We start from the raw sequence: 21787 nt of genomic DNA on the forward strand, positions 1-21787 counted from the left end.
TCCTATCTTTTCCTTCATAATTTTGTATTCTTCGATCATTCCCCCTCATCTTCCTCCACTCCAAGAAAAACAAACACAACCTATCCATCCAAAATGTTCCATCCCTCTCAGCTTTCTGGTTAATTTCTTCTGTACTCTCTCCAATGGATGTAGTGTGACACCAGTATTGTATGCAATATTTCCATTGTTGCCAAACCAATGTTTTATAAAGTTGAACATAACTTCCCTGCTCTTGTATTCTCTGTCCAGGCTAATGAGAACTATCCAATTTGTCATCTTCATTTTATCTACCTGTGCTGCCACCTACAGGAAAGCATAGATTTATGCACCAAATTCCTCTGTTCAATACTCACTAAGGCCCTTCCATACATGGGTGTCTTAATCACCTGTCCTTCCAAATTGCAACAGCAAGATTAAATTCCATCTGTTACCAACTCATCAATATCAACTATGCCAAGAGGCAGGGAGATGAATTGTCACAGGGCAGAGAGATGAGATCTACAGCACGGGGATGACCTATCTTGGACAGGAAGATAGATGAGATTTCAGATTTATTGTCAGAGTACATACATAACATCACTTACAACCCTGAGATTCCTTATTCCTGTGGGTGTAGCAGAATTATCACTAATTAGTAGTGCAAAAATAAACTGTACACAGCTTAAAACATGTAAACAAAGAAAGATCTGTAAACACATAATGAATGTAAATAAATCAATTGTGCAACACAGAAAGAACAAAAAGAAAATTAATAAAGTGCACAAGTAAGTGTCTTTAAATAAGTCTTTGATTGAGGAGTCTAATGGTGGAGGGGTAGCAGCTGTACTTGAACTTGGTGGTGTGAGTCTTGTGGCACCTACACCTCTTTACTCACAGCAGCAGCAATAATAAGTGCTGGGTGGTGAGGGTCTTTGATGGTTGCTGCTGCTCTCTGACAGCAGCGTTCCCTGTAAATGTACTCAACAGTGGGGAGGGTTTTGCCTGTGATGTCCTAGGCCGTGTCCACTACCTTTTGGAGGGCTTTACGCTCAGGGGTATTGGTGTTCCCATACCAGTCCCTGATGCAACTGGTTCGCACACTTTTCACCACACATCTGTCAAAATTTGCTAGGGTTTCTGATGTTATATCAAACCTCCGCAAACTCCTGAGGAAGTAGAGACACTGATGTGCTTTCTTCACGATGCCATTAGTGTGTTGGGTCCTGCAAACATCCTCTGAGATAGTGACTGATAAAAACTTAAATTTGCTCACCCTCTCCTCCTCTGATCCCATGATCACTGGATTGTATACTTCTGGCTATGGGAAACAGAGAGATGGGTTGTTGTTGGACATGGAAAGTTAAAACTTAGGACAGTTAAGACTTCAAGTGTCTCAGCAGGATTCTCACATGATTACAGTGAGAGATCAACTGGTCTTGTCTTGTCCACTTGACCCACTCTGCATTCCAGAGTATAATAGCCTTCTATTTGGCAGTTTTGCAGAACTTACAATTCATTATTCATCCACAACCCACTTTTCTCATATCTATAACAATGAATTACATCAGTAAAACTTAAGAGGCAGAGTTATAGAGTGCTACAGCATTTTGACCCAACTTGTACATTCTGAGCAATTCTAGTCCCATTTACCTGCATTTAGACATTTCTTAAACTGTCTAAATATCTTTTGGATGTTACAACTCTGCTTCTACCACTTTCTCTGGCAGCTGGTTCCATACAAGGAAAATCTTCTGTGTGAAGAAGGTGCCCCTCAGGACTCTGTTAAATCTTTTCCCTCTCCCCTTAAATCTGCACTTTTTAAATTTAAATGCCCCTTTGCTGCAAGTAAGACCATCACAATTTACTTATCTATCCCCTTCATGATTTTATAAACCTCTGTGAGGTCCCTCCTTAGTCTCCTAAACTCCAGGGAAAAAAGTCCCGGCCTACCCAACATCTTACAATTCAAGTCTCCCCATTAAGTAACATTCTCATTAATATTCTCATGAAAAATGACCCTCAACTCTTCCTCTGGTATATTGATGACTACATTGGGGATGCACCCGCGATGAGTTTGTCACGGACGACTTTAACCCCAATCTCAAACTCATTGTCCATCTCCGACAACACTCTCCCCTTTCTGGACCTCTCTGTCTCCATCTTGGGGGACGCTTTCCACTGACATATATTACAAACCCTCTAACTCCCACAACTTCCTTAACTACATTTCCTCACACCCTGTCCCCTGCAATTTCTTCATCTCTGCTGCATCTGTTCCCAAGATGAGGTCTTCCAGCCTAGATTTTCTGCAATGTCTGCCTTCTTCCACAAACGTGGTCCCCTGCAATTTCTTCATCTCTGCTGCATCTGTTCCCAAGATGAGGTCTTCCAGCCTAGATTTTCTGCAATGTCTGCCTTCTTCCACAAACGTGATTTGTTATAGAGTCTGGTCACCGGGGCCGATGTGGATGTCCTCCAGCTTGAGTCCCATCACTGCTGTCCTGTAAACAGGGATCAGGGTCCGTCTGTAGTGCCTGGACCAGGGCCTTGTAATCAATCCCTTGGGACAGAGTGTATTGCCTAGACTGTTGGTCAGGACAGTGCGTCGGCCACCACATTGGTCTTCCCAGCGAAATATCTAAAATGATGGACTACTAAATACAATGCCAAGTGCTCATGGTCAAAAGCACTGTACTTGAGCTCAAGGGGCCGAAGGTGCCTGCTGAAGAAGGCCAAGAGTTGCCATTATCCCCGACCAGTTGCTCAAGTACAGCCCCAACTGCTGTGTTGGATGCGTCCCCCATGAGGACGGTTAGGGCAGATGTACCAGGAGCATGTCATTGGCCAGGGCATCCTTAACTTTATTGAAGGCTTTTGACTCTTCCTTGTTCCTTGTTCCACTCAACCTCTTTTTGCTTCCCCACCATGAGAGAGAATAATGGGCACATGATGCAGGCTGCTGTCAGTGTGAAGCAGTACTAGAAATTAATCCTGGAATTCCTTCACTGTATGGGGCTTGGTGAAATGTCTGACGCCCTTTTTTGGGCAGAGTTGTCGCCCCATGCCTATTGATTCTGTAGCCCAAAAAGTCTATTATATCTTGCCTGAACTGGCATTTGGCTGGGTTGATGGTCAGGTCAAACTCACTGAGGCAGGTGCATAGCTATCTCATGTTCTTGGTGGTTGCAGCTGGCTATCAGAATGTTGTCCAAGTAAATGAACGCAAACTTGAGATCCCGGCCCACCGCATTCATCAGCCACTGGAATGTCTGAACCGGGTTTTTAAGCCCGAAAAGCATCTTAAGGAACAAACTGAATGGTGTGATGATGGCGGCTTAAGCAATGTCCTCCGGGAGAACTGGGATTTGGTGATAGCCCCTGATGAAGTCAACTTTGGAGAATATCCATGGCCCCTGTATGTTTGTTATAGAGTCCTGTATGTGGGGCACAGGATACCTGTCTGGTGTGGTGGCCTCGTTGAGGTGGCAATAATTCCCACATGTCCTCCTACAGTCACTTGGCCCAAAGACTGTTGGACCGTCGTACTATTCCTAGCTCTTTCATCTTCCAGAACTCCTCCGTTGTGAGCTTGAGTTTCTCAGGAGGGAAAGGAGGCATGCCCTGGCATGTGAGGGGGCCCTAAGTGAGGATGTGGTGCTGTACCCCATGTTTTGGTTCTGTTGAGGTAAACTGTGGCACAACAATGGAGGGAAATTCTGCCAGGATGCATGTGAACTTGTTTTTGTTGGCAGTAACGGAATGTAGGTAGGGGACAAGTAGCTTGGCCTCCCCTAGGGAGGTTTGGAAAGTCTTGGTATGCACTAACCACTGCCTTTGATGTCCACCAACAAACAATGAGCCCTGAGGAAGTCTTCCCCCAGTTGTGGTTGTTGTACTGCTGCCAAGGTGAATGTTCATCTGAACTGGCTGTTCCCAAAATGGAATGGTGCGGGTGCTGAAGGTTCAAATGTTGGAATTGTTTGTGGCCCTCGAGGCTGGGCCCAGTTTTCCATTGCAGGTGTCTGAGCTGAGGGTGGCAGGACCCTGATCTTGGCTTGGAACCATCACCCTGATAGAGAGTCCCACATATGGAGAAGACTGTCTTGTTGGTTGGTCACTGCACCCACTAGCAATGGTTGGCCATGGCGTTTCCTCGATATGCTCAGGGAGGACAGCATAGATGGATCTCCGAACCCCACCGTTGGTGATAGAAACAGTACTACTCACCAGTGGGGGGGTGGAGTCCATTGGTCTGTGGCAATCTAGTCACCTGCTGCACAATGAGGCCTTGTGACTTGGTCTAACACAATGCTGGAGCCTCTCTTTGATCTCCAGAAGACGTTTGCTCAAGCCGCAACCTTCTGAAGGTCACTGAAGTCTTCCTCGGCAAGCAGCATCCGGATATCCTCCAGTAGTCACTTCAGGAAGATCTGCTTGAAGCAGGCAAGGCCTGTTGCCATCTGTTAACACTAACATGTCATTCATGAGAGTGGATGAGGCCCTGTCTCCCAAACTGTCCATGTGCAACAGTCGGGCTACATGCTCAAGTTTCAAGAGCCCGAAAGTGCGGGTTAATACCTCCTTGATGGTCACATTTGCCCTGCTTCAGAGGCTGACGAAGGAAATCAACTTCTCTAGTGGCTGTGTCCTGGTCAAATGAGCTCACCATGTAGTAAAACCTCGTGGCATTGGCTGTGATCTGACAAATTTGGAGCTGGTCCTCAGACTTTTCAAACCATACTAGCAGCTGAGAAGTCCAGAATATTGACAGTTTCAGTGAAATTGCCTGGAGTATTGCTTGTTCCTTCATTGTTGGGTCCAAAACGTCATTTGGATCAGTCAAGGTCACCAATGTAGTCGTGCTACAAGTAGGTCGTGAAAGCAAGAGAGAACATACAAAGTCATTGCAGACAGCACGGGATTCAACCCCAGGTCCCAATCACTGGTGCTGTACGCTAACCACTACGCCAACTGTGCCGTCACAAATTCTGTTCTATCCATTATGTTTATTGAGATGGATGAAGATTTGTTTGTTCTAAGGTATATATAGGAATAAATGCATTTAATTTCCCCAAATTTCTTTGTCCATTTTGTTAATTATATAATTATTGTAAAATACAAGGGAAGAGAAGCTTTATTTTGAAACATACATGATTTTCATGTCTGACGAATCCAATAGAGTTTTTTGAGGATGTAACCAGTAGAGTGGATAGGGGAGAACCAGTGGATGTGGTATATCTGGACTTTAGTAAAGCGTTTGATAAGGTTCCGCACAGAAGACTAGCGTATAAACGCAAAGAGGCATGGTATTAAGGTGAATAGAGAATTAGTTGAAGGACAGGAAGCAAAGAGTAGGAATAAATGGGTTCTTTTCAGAATGGCAGCCAGTAACTAGTGGGGTACCGCAGGGCTCAGTGCTGGGGCCACAGTTGTTTATGATATATATCAATGACTTAGATGTGAGAATAGATAGCAATATCTCAAAATTTGCAGACGATACGAAGTTGGGTGGCAGGGTTAGCTGTGTGGAGGATGCTAGGAGAGTGCAGGGTGATTTGGACAAGTTAGGCAAGTGGGCAAGGACATGGCCGATGCAGTTTAATGTGGATAAATGCAAGGTTATCCACTTTGGAAGTAAGAACAGGAAAGAGAATTATTATTTAAATGGTATCTGTTTAGGAAATGGGGAGATGCAGCGAGACTTGGGTGTTGCTGTGCATCAGTCATTGAAAGTGGGCATGCAGGTGCAGCAGGCGGTGAGGAATGGCGAATGGTATGTTGGCGTTCATAGCGAGAGGATTTGAGTACATAACATAACATATAACATAACATAACAATTACAGCACGGAAACAGGCCATTAGGCCCTTCTAGTCCGCACCGAACCAAACACCCCTTTCTAATCCCACCTCCCTGCACAATGCCCATAACCCTCCATCTTCCTCTCATCCATATACCTGTCCAACCTTTTCTTAAATAATACAATTGACTCCGCCGCCACTATTTCTTCCGGAAGATCATTCCACACAGCTACCACTCTCTGAGTAAAGAAGTTCCCCCTCATGTTACCTCTAAACCTCTGCCCCTTAATTCTTAACTCATGTCCTCTTGTTTTAAACTTTCCTCCTCTTAACGGAAATAGTCTATCCACATCCATTCTGTCTATCCCTTTCATAATCTTAAATACTTCTATCAAATCCCCTCTCAACCTTCTACACTCCAAAGAATAAAGACCCAATCTGTCCAATCTCTCCCCATACTCCAGATGCTTAAACCCAGGCAACATTCTGGTAAACCTTCTCTGCACTCTCTCCACTCTGTTTATATCCTTCCTATAATTAGGCGACCAGAACTGCACACAGAACTCCAAATTAGGCCGCACCAACGTCTTATACAATCTCAACATCACCTCCCAACTCCTATATTCCATGCAATGATTGATAAAGGCCAGCATACTAAAAGCCTTCTTCACCACCCTATTCACGTGAGTTTCTACCTTCAGGGAACGATGTACCGTCACTCCTGAATCTTTCTGCTCTTCTGTATTCCTCAATGCTCTCCCATTTACCACATATGTCCTATTCTGATTCTTCTTACCAAAATGAAGCACCTCACACTTATCAGCATTAAATTCCATCTGCCATTTTTCAGCCCACTTTTCTAAGCAGCCCAAATCCCTCTGCAATCCTTGAAAACCTTCTTCATTATCCACTATTCCACCTATCTTAGTATCGTCTGCATATTTACTAATCCAATTCACCACCCCATCATCTAGATCATTAATGTATATAACGAACAACAATGGGTCCAATACAGATCCTTGAGGCACACCACTGGTCACCGGCCTCCAACCTGACAGACAATTATCCACTACCACTCTCTGGCCTCTCCCTTTCAGCCAATGTTCAATCCATTTGACTATCTCAAAATTTATACCTAAAGACTGCACCTTCCTAACTAACCTTCCATGTGGTACCTTATCGAAGGCCTTACTGAAGTCCATATAGACAACATCCACTGCGCTACCCTCATCCACATTCCTAGTCACCTCTTCAAAAAATTCAATCAGATTGGTCAAACATGACCTTCCTCCCACAAATCCATGTTGAGTGCTCCTGATCAGACCCTGTCTATCCAGATGTTTATAAGTACTATCTCTAAGAATTTTCTCCATTAATTTACCTACCACAGACGTCAAACTTACAGGCCGATAGTTGCCAGGCTTCCTCCTTGAACCCTTTTTAAATAACGGAACCACATGCGCAATGCGCCAATCCTCCGGCACTATCCCCATATCTAATGACATTTGAAAAATTACCGCCAGAGCCTCTGCTATTTCCTCCTTCACTTCTCTCAATGTCACTAGTACAGGAGTAGGGAGATCCTGCTGTAGCTGTACAGGGCCTTGGTGAGACCACACCTGGAGTACTGCGTGCAGTTTTGGTTGCCTTATCTGAGGAAGGATATCCTTGCCTTGGAGGGGGTGCAGAGAAGGTTCACTAGGCTGATACCAGGGATGGAGGGACTCGCATATGAAGAAAGGTTGAATAGACTAGGCTTGTATTCTCTGGAATTTAGAAGATTGAGGGGGGATCTTATAGAAACTTATAAAATTCTTTAGACAGACTAGATGCAGGAAGGTTGTTTCTAATGCTGGGAAAAACCAGAACCAGGGGCCATAGTTGAAGGATAAGGGGGAATTTTTTTTGGACTGAGATGAAGAAAAATTTCTTCTCTCAGAGAGTGGTAAATGTGTGGAATTCTTTGCTACAGGAAGTAGTTGAGGCCAGTTCCCTGTCAATATTTAAGTGTAGGATGGATTTGGCCCTTGTGGCCAAGGGGATTAGGGGGTATGGGGAGAAGGCAGGAACCGGGTACTGCTCAGCCATGATCATAATGAATGGCGGTGTAGGCTTTAAGGGCCAAATGGCCTACTCCTACACCTATTTTCTATGTTTCTCAGTTGTCTGTGGTAGATGTGTGGATAGTGTTCTCTTTTTCCCCAAAAGATATTTATTGAACATCAAAAACAGCTTTGCTCACATTATACCGATGTACATTGTGCCTCTTTTTTTTTACAGAAAAACCAACACACAAATACATTAATATTCATATACATCCTCAGATACACATGCAGATCCCTCTCACACCCTGACCACCTTGGTACTTTTGCTGGCAGTATCTTTGTTATTATTACCAATTGTACTAGTACAACCATCTTGCAGCTGGACATTTATTTTGTAAGCACCCATAATACAGGAAGGGTTGCCATTTATGGAAATATTTTCAGGTGAACTCTCTTAATGTGTATTTGATTTTTTTCCAGTTTAATAAAGAAACTCACGTCCTTAATCCATTGTGTAATAGAAGGGCACCTATCTATCTCATGAGATTAGGGGCTTGGCTAATAAGGATGCAAACGCTATTACCTCTTTCTGTCGAGAATTTAGGGAGTTGTTGGAGATTCCAAATATTACAGTCAATGGACAGGGTTGCAAATTAATTTTAAATATTTAAGATAGTGTGTGAAAGACCACGCCAGAACTCTTGTATTTTGGGGCACTGATAAACAATGTGACTTCGGTGGCAAAGGGAGCCATTACACCTTTTCCATTTGTCCTCTATTTCAGGATAAATGGCTGCCAGTCTGGATTTTGAAAAGTGGACCATGTGCAGCACCTTAAACTGAATAAGTCTCAACTGACTACAGGAGGTGGAAGAACAAATTCTATCAATAGCCTCTTCCCACAATTTCTCCTCAAACCCCGTCTCTAGTAATTGCTCCCATTCTGACTTTATTTTGGAAAATGTTTTCGTCTATTTTGTCTTCTTTCCATTCGTTTTCAGTTTGGTATAATTGTTTGTAGAATTCTCTGAAGTTTTCCTTAATCTCCATTGGATTATATGTGATTTGTTTGTCCTTTTTCCTTGATGCCAATACCATTCTCTTAGTTTGTTCTGTCTTAAGCTGCCATGCTCGAATTTTGTGCGTTTTTTCTCCTAGTTCATAATATTTCTGTTTTGTCTTCATTATGTTCTTCTCCACCTTATATGTTTGTAGTGTTTCATATTTTATTTTTTTATCTGCCAATTCTCTTCTTTTAGTTGTGTCTTCCTTCATTGCTAATTCTTTTTCTATATTTACTATTTCCCTTTCCAACAGCTCTGTTTCCTGATTGTAGCCCTTCTTCATCTTGGTTACATAACTTATTATTTGCCCTCTGATGAACGCTTTCATTGCGTCCCATAGTATAAACTTATCTTTCACTGATTCCGTATTTATTTCAAAGTACATTTTAATTTGTCTTTCAATGAATTCTCTAAAATCCTGCCTTTTAAGTAGCATGGAGTTTAATCTCCATCTATACATTCTTGGAGTGATGTCCTCTAACTCTATTGTCAATATCAGGGGTGAGTGGTCCGATAATATTCTAGCTTTATATTCTGTTTTTCTTACTCTGTCTTGCATACGAGCTGATAATAGGGATAGGTCTATTCTTGTTTTATGTCTACCCGAATAATATGAATATTCCTTTTCCTTTGGGTGTTGTTTCCTCCATATATCCAAAAGTTGCATTTCTTGCATCGATTTAATTATAAATTTGGTTACTTTGTTCTTTCTGTTAATTTTTTTCCCAGTTTTATCCATGTTTGAATCCAAATTAAGGTTGAAATCCCCTCCTATTAGTATGTTCCCTTGCGTGTCTGCTATCTTCAAAAAAATATATTGCATAAATTTTTGATCTTCTTCGTTAGGTTACATTGAGTAAATTCCAAAACTCCGAATACATCTGACATTTTATCACTACATATCTCCTTGCTGGATCTATTATTTCCTCTTCTATTTTAATTGGTACATTTTTACTGATTAATATAGCTACTCCTCTAGCTTTTGAATTATATGACGCTGCTGTTACATGTCCTACCTAATCTCTCTTTAATTTCTTGTGCTCCATTTCAGTTAAATGTGTTTCTTGCACGAATGCTATATCAATTTTTTCTTTTTTCAGTAAATTTAGCAGTTTCTTCCTTTTGATTTGGTTATGTATTCCGTTAATATTTAAAGTCATATAGTTCAACGTAGCCATTTCATACTTTGTTTATCTTTCCTTTCCGTTTCCTCATCATCACCTTTCCTTCTTATCCATTTCTGCTTTCTTGTTTTGAACACTTTATAAGACAACATTTCTAAAACATCAAACATTTCCCTTATTTTCCTATCTAAAATTTCTTTAACCCCACTATCCCCTCCCCTTCCTGAGTTGCCCTTTATCCCTTGTCGGGCAACCACATCTCCCCTCTCCATTTGGATTTGCGAATTCACTCGCAAGCGTCAACTGATTTTGCAGTGACCGTATCTCCTCCCCACCCAGCCCCCCCAGAAAAGATTTTAATTTTCATATATAACAAAGGTCACTCTCTTAATTCCCTCCTTACTTCCTCTCTTCCCTTTCTTTTCCTTATTAATTCTTATCTATACTCTATATATTTTCCTTTAAATACGGATACACTCATGTACACACATATATACATACATATATATATATATATATATACATATATAAATTAATAAATAAATAGATTTTTTTAAAAAATATATATATATACCCATATACATATAGTTTGTGGTCATTTTTACTTTCGTTACATGTCTTCATTTCTATTTTGTAGTTGTTCTGCAAATTTTCGTGCGTCCTCCGGATCCGAGAATAGTCTGTTTTGCTGCCCTGGAATAACCATTTTAAGTACCGCTGGGTACTTTAGCATAAATTTATATCCTTTTTTCCATAGGATCGCTTTTGCTGTATTAAACTCCTTTCTCTTCTTCAGGAGTTCAAAACTTATGTCTGGATAGAAAAAAATTTTTTGACCTTTGTATTCCAGTGGCTTTTTGTCTTCTCTTATTTTCTTCATTGCTTTCTCCAATATATTTTCTCTTGTTGTATATCTTAAGAATTTTACTAAAATGGATCTTGGTTTTTGTTGTGGCTGTGGTTTCGGGGCTAATGTTCTATGTGCCCTTTCTATTTTCATTTCTTCCTGTAATTCTGGTCTTCCTAGGACCCTTTTATAAATTCTCTCATATTCTTGCCTTCTTCATCTTCCTTAAGGCCCACTATCTTTATATTATTTCTTCTATTATAATTTTCCATTATATCGATCTTCTGAGCTAACAGCTCTTGTGTCTCTTTTAACTTTTTTATTAGATTCTTCTAATTTCTTTTTTAAGTCCTCTACTTCCATTTCTACGGCTGTTTCTCGTTCTTCCACCTTGTCCACGCTTTTTCCTATATCCGACATGACCATCTCTAATCTATTCATTTTTTCTTCTGTACTTTTAATTCTTCTCTTTATTTCACTAAATTCTTGTAATTGCCATTCTTTTACTGATTCCATATATTCTTTAAAAAAAAAATATATCCATTGTCTTGCCTTTCCCTTCTTCTTCCATTTCTCTATGTTCTTCTTCTTCCTCTGGGTTGGTCATCTGGTTGTTTCCTTGTTTTCTTTTTACTCTCTTCTTTCTTGTTCTCGTTGTTTTCTCTGTTCTCTTCCTGTTGTTGTGTTGTAGCTGTCATTCTCAGCTGTGAGATCGACTCCTCAGCTGGTCCCCCCTCCCGTCAATGTTTTTTTTGGCATGCGTGAGGAGTCGCGCATGCGCCTTTGCACACTTTTACTTGGCTCCGCGAGCCATTTTTGTAGTCCCGAGCTCGGGACTTCAACTGACCTTAGGGAGCGGGCTTCTCTCTCCGCGGCGGGCCTCCTCGGACAGGTAAGGCCTTCACCTTCTTCTTCCCACGTTCTTTCTTCTTCTCTTCTTCCCGTTGCTTTCGACTTTTCTTTCTTCGCTGCCATTTTCTTCCCACCTTTACTTGCACTTTATTTTAATTTTTATGTTTGTGCCTTTGTGTTTTGCGTGTTTTTTTAAACATTTCCGGAGAGGGCTGGAGTTCCCCGACCGGCCACTACTCCATCACGTGATTCCTCCCCTGCATAAAGGTCTTGAAGATGTTTGACTCCTTTAGTTTGCCATACATTAAAAAAGGGACCAGTAACTGATGGTGAGAATAAGTGATTGTTATTTAAAGGACCCTGAACTGATGTAGCTGCCCACTTAAAATGACATCTCATCTGGTACCAAATTGTTAATGTATTGAGCACCATTAGATTATCGGTGTGGTTTGAAGGTTGTCTGGGCAATAAAGAATATACCAGGGAAGGTAAAGAAGATAATTTGCAAAACAACTCCAACAACTGAGTGGAAAATATTCTTGTCATCAAGTTACAAACTTCATTGATGAGCAGAAAATTCAGGGCTGAACATCTAGTGTTATCCTGCAGAAACATACTAGTCTGTCAGAGGTGCTGACCTTTGGTAGAAAGAAGGGTTGTCTCTCAGGTGTATGAGATCTCATGGCTCTATTTCAAAGAAGAGGACACTTCTCCTGGGTATCCTGGCTACAATTGCGTGAGCTTTTAAATTAACACTGCCCAACATTTATGAATCATTTTAAAGCATTTAGCAGAGTTTGATGCTCCACGCTCTGCCTTTCCTCCTGTCAAAGGCAGTCCATGCTTTCCAGGGGAAACTGGACCACCTGAGACCTTGCTCACACTGACTGGATCCTCACCAGATGCAGAGGGTCTGATTGACCCATCCTTCAAGTGGTGTAGGCGATGGTTTACACACAATTCCAATGAGAAAGGCTAACAATTTAAATCAAATTTGCTCTTCCTACTTTTTATCTCCAGTGAAACTTTTATTTTCTTGCCTTCCTGTGGTATTGTTTCTTAATGAAGGGTTATTTATCTTTGCTATATAAAGTACATTGTTTGACCAGCTGAATTTCTCCAACATTCTCCTCCATTGACTGCCTGTCTCAGGAGAGATGCCTACACATTAAAGAACCTATTCCATTCCAGTCACAACTCTCTGCTCCCCACACCTGTCGAACAGAAGCTACGTGGGACTAAAAGCAGGAACCTCCAGATCAAAGGACAATTCCTTTCTTGTTGCTTAATATTATCTCATTAAGATGATGCCCTTGCACTGGTTTTAACTGTACATATACTCAGCATTACCAAATATACTACTCCCTACACTTGCCTGATTTATTTGTTATTATTGCACTAACTGCTGTATGAGTTAACTTGCCTAGATAGCACACAATTCCATTTAAAAATTACAAGTGCAGCACGATCTACCAGAGGGCCTGAAAGGTGTTAGTTGGCAGCTCACTATTCTTTAGGACAACGGGGGGGGGAAACCACTTTGCTAATGCGATAGACCTTCCCAGAAGGTGCCATGAATCGATCTTACATCATCACCAATGGTTCCCGTTCATCCTCTGACTGCACTGGAGCAATCGCCTTCTCAGCGCGCCCCCTCGCGGCCGGGGGCGGTCCCTTGAAGCGCGCCCGCTCGCGGCCCCATGAAGGAGCTCGGTGCGGTGCTCGTGGTCCCCCCTCTCTCTCTCTCTCTCTCTCTCACACACAGCGGCTGACGGTGAGAGGCGGCGCGGGTAGGGCCTTTTTTAGGTCCTTGGCGAGCTGCCTCTCCGTGGGCATGAGGGCTCACTCGGGAGCGGCGGCTCCAGCGTCATGGAGGCGAAGGGGGAGCTGTGGGGAAGAATCCACGGCGAGATGCGGGGCGAAGGGGGTTGGAGCAGGACTGTGGGAGAACATTACAACACAGTGCAGGCCCTCAGCGCGGGCCCGTTGGAGCCCAGTGCGGGATTTAGGAGTCTGACAGCACCGTGCAGGCCTTTTGCGGGAGGCTCATGGGGGTTGGCAATATTTGGCGGGAGGCCCGGGGGTTGATTTGCAGGAGGCCTGTGAGTTGGGTGGGAACATTAGGAAAGAGGCCCACGGGAGCAGTTTGCAGGTAATGGGAACTATTTGTGGGTGGAGGATAATGAGGTGACTAATGGGAGCTTCAGGTGGGAGTCCGTGACAGTTTTTGACAGGATGTATGATGGGCTAGTTTCTGGAGACACCTTATTAACCTTCCACAAGAGTTTATTTAGGAAACTCCTTCTTCACCATGGAGGAGAACTTGCTGCTTTGCTTTCTGAGGTGACCAGTGGAACTGCACTGGGAGCTGGTGGCTGACTTGGTGGGAGTGGGCAATTTGTGAGAAGGTGCACTCCTGTTTAAGCAAGTATATTTTTATTGTGAATCGTTAGGGATTCCTGAAACCAATGAGGATAGTGCATTCTTTCCCTGGCAGCTTTGGGCATGTTCTTGAATTCACAGCAGTGTGATTGATGTGACTTCTACAGCAGTATGAGAGCTTTGGGAGCAAGCAAGTTGGGGAATTTGACACAAGTCATTTGAGGTCAGCTAACTGACAAAGAATGTTCTTTGCCCCACTTGTTGCAGGTTTTATTTTCTGCATTTGACCGTGCCCCACCGGTCCTTTTATCAGTTTCCCTGGACTCCATGTTCCCTGCGATATTAAAACTGTAGTTAGTAATTTTGGGCAGGGTGGGTTCATGGGCTGTGAGGGCCTGTTCCTTCTAAATCAACAAAATATCAGCCAGGTCTCTCTGCAACCAGGTTGGTATAAAATAATGGAGCTGCTTGAACATTTGAGAACTTGTATGCTTCATATAAATTCTTCTACTACATTTTACATCCTGTTGATACTATGTGACTGGAGTTTGTGCAGAACATTCGTGTATTGCATTCATCCCAGCATATATAGATTTTTTTTTTGTTTAACTTGCACAAATTTCTTTAGCTTTGGACCTGATAGAATGAGAGGTTGACTTGTTCAGCTTACAGCCTCCTACTGGACTGTCTCCATTTAAAATCTCTGTTTTTTATCAAAGTAATCACTTTCTGACTTTTTGGTGTTTACATTTCAGCATTTTAATGGTGAATTAACACTTCAAATGTTTAAACATAGTTTAAACAAAGTTCCAAGTGATGCACACCAGGTCAGAGCATGTGACTAGCACATCAGAGGGGATGGCATTCTATGTGCTCACTCATCTGTACCTGTGGCTACCCTTCCGGAGGGGATGGATGTTCTATTAATGCCTCTGGGGGAACCTAAATGATGATTGGGCTGATTTTGCCAGTACATGGAACTGCAGATAAAGAGGACTGAATGTAATTACCTTGGGTAAGGTAGAGATTTAGGAGAGTAAATTAGGAACAGAGGTTCTTGGGGGAAAAAGCACAACAGGAATGTGGAGGCTGTTTGATGACCATATGTGTGGGGCCCTCCATAGAACTGCCCCAATAAGACAGGAGAAAGAAGACAAGAGTAAAGAGACCATGAATGACAAGGGACAGCTCATCAGGAGGAAGAAGGAACTGTACACAAGTTTTAGAAAGCAAAAGTTAAGAAGGGCTCATGAGAATTGTATGGTAGCAAGGAAGGAGATTAAAAAAGGACAGGAGAGCTAGAAGTAGGCATGAGAAGACTATGGCAAGTAGGATCAGGGAAATCCCAGAGGTATTCTTCTTGTGTGAAGAACAAAAGAATGATGAGAGTGACGGTAGGACCATTTAGAGATAAAGGTGGGGACCATGTGGTTGGATGCAAGGGAGATAGGGGAGGTCTTTAGTGCTCACTTGATAGAGGAATGTTGAGGCAATTTCAGGTGGCCAAAATACCCCAATGTAAAGCCGCATATTATACCCCTATGTGGCTGTCGTGAGGCCAACTAAAAGCGCAGGAGGACTGTACAGGAGATACTCCAGGTTATTACAGGAAGCAAGGGAGGAGATTGCTGGAGCTTTGGGAATGATTTTTGCATCTTCCCTGGCAATGGGAGGTACCATAAGATTGGAGAATGGCAAAAAAGATAAGAGGGAGAATTCTGGGAATTATGACCAGTGAATCTTGTCACTGGTGGGAAAACTATTGGAGAGGATTCTTAGGTACAGGATTTACAACCATTTAGAAAATCATAGTTTTCTCAGGGATAGTAAGCATGGCAGGTCATATCTGATGAGCATATTTGAATTTTTTGAGGAGGTGACAAAGGAGATTTGTGAATGTAAACTAGTGAATGTGGTGTATATGGATGTAGTAAGGTGTTTTACAAGGTATCCCATGATGGATTCACTCAGAAATAGGGTAGTTAGATGGAATGTATTCTGGCTGAGGTCAGTGACGTGGCCATCTGTAGGTTACAAGATCTAAGCAGGATGCAGAGTTGGGCAGAGAAGTGGCAGATGGAGTTTATAGGGCAATTATGATGACAGTTGGCCTTCATTAATTAGAGTTTGAGTTGCAGCTTTGTAAAACTAGAAGGTTGTAGATGCTTTGAAGTGGAGATTTACCAGGATTCCAGAACATGGTTAACAGAGCTAGGGCTTTTCTCTTTACAATGACGAAGGATGTGAGATGACATAATAGAGAAGTATAAGATTATAAGGACCTTAGATTTAGTGGACAGGCATATCCTGGGATGATAATAGAAAATAGTAGAGGACTTCTGTTTAAGGTGCATGGAGGAAAGTTTAGAGGAGATATCAGAGGTTTTTTATTCAAAAGTTGTGGGTGCCAGGAATGCATTGTTAGGGGTGGTGGTGGAGGCGGTTGGTACAATAGCAGCATTCAAAAGACTTAAATAGGCACATGGATGTAAGAATAATGGAATGTTATGGGTGTGAAGTAAGGAAAAAAGATTATTGTGGAGTAGGTTTCTATAGGTTGGCACAACATCATGGGCTGAAGGGTCTGTACTGGGCTGTAATGTTCTATTCTGCTGTCTGCATTTTTATACAGTTTAAAGCATTTTTTTAACTATTCATGTTGCAGACTTTATTAAAAGGGAATCTTATTCCACCTAGGTCAGTGATCATTGCTGTACTACTGTTGGTCATTTCCTTCATGAATAATGTTGATTCAGCAAGTTGTATTAAGCTGTCGATTGGGTGAGTGACATTTCAGCCAAACTACCCTGCTTTGGCAGAAACAATTTTGTATAAAATTTGTGAATTAAATTTTGTAGTTAATTAAAAATTATTAGATTGTATTTGTACCAAGTCCTTGCTTCACATGAGTCAGGCAGAGAGTTAATACCTACTGAAATTATTTAGGACTCTGGTGGTACCATACTTTTGAGGGAGGTGGGTTTAAGGTGGAGCTGGGGACTAGAGATGAGAGAATAAATTCCTAAATGTTAAGCCAGGGCAGCTGAAGGTATGACAAGATGTAGAAAATTGTGGAGTGAAAACCGTTCTGGAGGAAGAACAGGAAGCAGCAGAGGGATTTGTAGATAGTATCAAGAATTTTAAAATAAAGGCTTTGACAAAATGAACGCATGTTTCAAGGATCTAGTTAACAGAGGCTAAATTTAGAAGATAAAGATGGTTGAATTGGAACACATAACTTAATATCTGGTGCAGAGGGTGAATTTCACTTCAAAGTGTGGCATGCCTTGGGTGAGTTGTCATTTCTCATCCATGCATTCTTGGAAATGCATTCTTGTCATTCTCTCACACAGAATGGTTGCAATATTTTTTTTCTATTCCACAAAGCAATTTACTGCACCTGAAGTAGTTTTAGAATATTAAGATGTGATAATGTTGGGAGTATTTGGAATTTGTTCCCCTTTCCAAGCTGTTTTATGGCTAACTGGGCAGCTCTTTTCTGAGTTGAAAGATAATGGGTACAAGTTCTAATCTGGAACCTTGAGCACAATATGCAAGATGATTCTGTGAAGGAGGGTTGGATTGTCAGAGGGATGCCTATTAGAGGTGATGTCTTTTGATATAATCAAAGGTCTGTTGTACTGTACTGGAGCATGTGTAAGGCCACAACACTCTTATAATTGTTTCACTGGTGTCCTGTCCAATCAACACAGTATTTCAGGTGATTCATGGGTTTGTTTTGGGTGTTTTGTGGAGGAGGCATGGTGAAGATTAATGTTACTAATACAATGAGCAATTAATTTGAAAAACAATGTTACAAGTTTGATGATAAAAATGCAAGTTCTAAAAATTTTTCCTAGCTGAACAAAACAAAAATCCCTTCACTGGCCTGGGAAGGGGTTAGAGATTGCCAGATCCTCTCGTCCCCACAGGAGAATCATGGGTTTGTTATAGATGGCCATTGGTTTAAAAAAATACTTTAGGTCATCTGTGGGTGAGGAAAGGTTGAAAACTGCTTTAATAAACCATAGACAGATCAGACCTTTATACTATTGATTTATGGATCCTGTTGTACGCAAAAATAAACTGCCTTATTTTCTAAACTGCATTTCATGTAACTGAATCCTGCATGTAGTTCATCCTGATTTTTATTCACAATATAGTAAAAGCTGATTCTGGTCATTTACATCCAATTAACCTACAGTCATTTACATCTTGGAGGTTGGGAGAAAATCAGAGCACCTGGGGAAAGCCTATGCAGGTCATGGGGAGAATGTACAAACTCCTTACATACAGCACTGGATTTGTACCTGGGTTGTTGGTGCTCTAATAGTGTTGGGAATATGCAGGTGATGTCCTGTTTTTTTGGTGCTTTATCTGTCTAAAATTGGTCTCCCCATGTTTTTTTTAAAAGATTTCAATCAACAGAAAACATCCTTTGCATATACACCTTGTTAAATTGCTGAAGGATCTTGTATATTTCTATCAAGTTACTTCTCCTGAACTTGGTGGATTCCAGGCTAGCCTATTCAACCTTTCCTCAAAGACAATCTGGCCATTCTGGTCTAATAAACCTTCTCTGAATTTGATTGGTTCCAACACATTAACATTTTTCCTTTAAATAAAGAGATCAACATTCTATACCAGACATTCTCAGTGGGGACCACAGCACATATAAATAAAAAGCCTTGTTTTCTTTTCACCTCACGTAACATTTTTGTTAATGTGGTCAGGAGAGAAGTATGGAAGAAACAAACCAAAACTTGACTGCTTCACAGTGAAGGAGGCCTATAAACTGTGAGCACTGTCCTAAGGGGGCCATAGCTGGAAAAAATGTTGCGAATGACTGTTCTACACAATACTCCTCACCAATGCCATATATAGCTAATGCTAAACCTGATCATACTAACAGAACTAAAAGCCAGAAATTCTTACAAAAGTTATAAAAGATGTTACAAATCACATCTGGGGTACCAAGTGCAGTTTCTGTCTCATCTAAGAAATTATAAATATATTTTTTATTCAGAAAAGGATGATTCTTGGGAATTAAGTAGCAGACTGATAAGTTAATGTTGTGATTATATGCACAGAATGAGCAGAGCAGTGATTATGGCCAGTAGAGCTGCTATCCCTGACCTCTGGTTTCTGTGATCTCAGATTCCAAAGATGAGCAGATTTTTAAACTAAGCCAGCAGCATTGGGAGGGCAATGGGACCATTGGATGCAGGTCAATGGGACCAGGCAGAATAATAGTTTGGCACAGACTAGATGGGGTAAAGAGCATGTTTTTGTGCTGACAGCCTGGAAGCAAATACCACTTTCATTCTTTATCCCAACCTGGTCCCTCTGGGCCTTCTGCATTGTTATCATGAAGTGGAAAAAAAAACTTTAATCTGTCACTGATGCTCCCTTTGTCCTATCCATGTCTACCACCTTCTCTTCAACTTCAAACTAATATTTCCCCCTCTTTCCCAGTCTGACAATGGGTCCTCAACATACAGCTTTAGTTCTATTGTTCCTCTAGTTGCATGATCTTGTGCTTCCAAGATGTTCTGTTTGTTTTGTACTTCTAACAACTATAGTTATATTTTCATGTGAAAGCATACAGTTTATTGTTGGTCCTTCTTTCTTTCCTTTTTTGAATGCATTACCATGTACTTGTCTTACATGCATAGCTGCCCAAATGAAATCATTCATGTCCACGTTAACAACCCCAGCAGAAGGAGCCAACGGATTAAAGGTGCTCTCATACTTACAAAGGTCTGACTTATGACATTTCAAAGTTACGATGGTTTGAATCAGTAATTTTTATTTTGAATTCTGATCTGTTCCCATGGTTATGATATGCGGTACACTACTCTCTCGCATCCCCACCATCCATCAATTAATTTTAGTTCAATGCTTCAAATATCTTCATGCCTAGTGTGCTTTCAGCTGTGTATGTTAATGGTTTTTTTCCACATGGAGTAAAGGTATTAAAAATTTAATTATAAAAAATGGTAGGTGTAGTGTTCTTTTTCAACTTGTTTTTTCGACTTGCGATGGGTTTTCCAGAATGCAACCCCATTGTAAGTTGAGGAGCACCTGTACAATTAGAAGCAGAAAACCTCCAGTTCATAGGCATACCATGACTGCCACCTATTAAACAAATAACTAACTTCATTTTAAATCTTTGAACATACTGATGTGAATTTTTTTTAAAATTCTGGAATTTGGTGTCACTGGCAAAACAGTAATTTCTAGTTCAACCTCAAGATTTACAAAAAGCAGACTGAGATTACCAGAAGGAAGCAGCATTGAATATGTGATTACAGAAACAACGATAATAAAAAGATTTATAACGAACATGTACATTAAGCTGCAAGAGAATGAAAATGATGAAATAAGCTATAAACCAAAACAAAAGTGGGGAAAAGATTTAAACAAAAGATAAAAAATGAAATATGGGAAAAGTTATGCTCTGGAACTATGAAGAATTTAATAAACATGAGGTTACGCATGATACAATACAATTGGTTACACAGGTAATATATATCATGTCCCAAAAGTTTAAAAAAATGGGATCCAACATTATCAGATAGATGTTTTCGCTGTAAAAAGGAAACGGGATCAACAGTACATGCAATTTGGGCATGTGAGAAAGTGAAAAAGTTTTGGGAAGATCTAAGTCAGATATTAAATAAAATCACAAAAAGCAACATACCAAAAAATCCAGAGATCTTTCTTCCAAGTAATATAAGAAATAAAGAATTAGGCCTCAAACTGGATGAAGTGCAAAAAAGATTTATTATGATAGCCTTAGCTGTAGCAAAAAAATGTATAATGTCAACTTGGAAATCAGAAGAGAGCCTGAGAGTACAGCAATGGTACATAGAAATGAATAAATGTATTCCATTGGAAAAAATAGCATATAATTTAAAAAATAAAGTCACATTATTTGAACAAATTTGGGAACCATACATGGAACACAACAGAGAAGGCTTGCCTTGGACCTCCACCCCCTAAAATGATAAAATGATAAGACAAAATGACTTGATCCGGTGTGCAAAAGTAGAACACACAATTTTATTGTTTATTTTCATTGTGTGATGACATTGTTTAATGATCTTATTGTATTGTAGATGTTGAATGTTAAATGGGTTTGAAGGGGGGGAGGGAAGGTAGGGGGGAAAAAAGGGGAGAAAATGCCACTGTGTACATTTAAGAGGGAAATGTTTGTATGTATTTTGATTGATATGGTTCATAGTGTGGAAAAAAAAATTTACAAAAAAAATGCTGGAAATCAGAAGTGAAGACATTTTTAAAATACTCTTTACAATCTGGATGAGAATGTAAATGGTGCAAGACCATAGGAAAGGATTTAGACCATTCAGCCTATTGAGTGCATCTTGCCAGTCCATTTTAACTGATTTACTATCCTTTTCAACCCCATTCTCCTGCCTTCTCCCATAACCTTGATTCCCTTCCTAATCAAGACTGCCACAGTTAAACACTACACCTCCCTACCCAGTCAGATTTCTGATTTATTGTCAAGAGTACACACATGGCATCTCATACAACCCTGATTGTTTTTCCTGCAGGTGAGGCAGAAAGACCACTTATTGGTTGTGCAAAAAAAAACTACACATAGTACACATAAAGTGCAAAACTAAAAGTTCTTGAATAAATCCCTGATTGAGTGTTGTGGAGTCTGAT

At 41.0% G+C, this 21787-nt stretch overlaps 1 protein-coding gene across 10 annotated transcripts in view; it reads left to right on the top strand.

The window, feature by feature from the left end:
* The first annotated feature begins 13378 nt into the window (after positions 1-13378).
* ptgr2 (prostaglandin reductase 2) overlaps positions 13379-21787 on the top strand; it is a 61721-nt gene continuing 53312 nt past the window's right edge. For 4 of the 10 annotated variants that reach the window (XM_069917314.1, XM_069917321.1, XM_069917322.1 and 1 more), the window contains exons 1-3: positions 13379-13484; positions 16790-16873; positions 19768-19832. In XM_069917314.1, coding sequence (XP_069773415.1) covers positions 16830-16873; positions 19768-19832 — 109 coding nt within the window. In that variant the 5' untranslated portion in view covers positions 13379-13484; positions 16790-16829. Of the gene's footprint in view, positions 13501-14359; positions 14537-16787; positions 16874-19767; positions 19833-21787 lie in introns of those variants that run through there. The other 6 variants (XM_069917315.1, XM_069917316.1, XM_069917318.1 and 3 more) reach the window with 6 other exon arrangements.

The sequence above is a fragment of the Narcine bancroftii genome, chromosome 2 (genome assembly GCF_036971445.1).
Source record: "Narcine bancroftii isolate sNarBan1 chromosome 2, sNarBan1.hap1, whole genome shotgun sequence".
Classification (NCBI taxonomy): Eukaryota; Metazoa; Chordata; class Chondrichthyes; order Torpediniformes; family Narcinidae; genus Narcine; species Narcine bancroftii.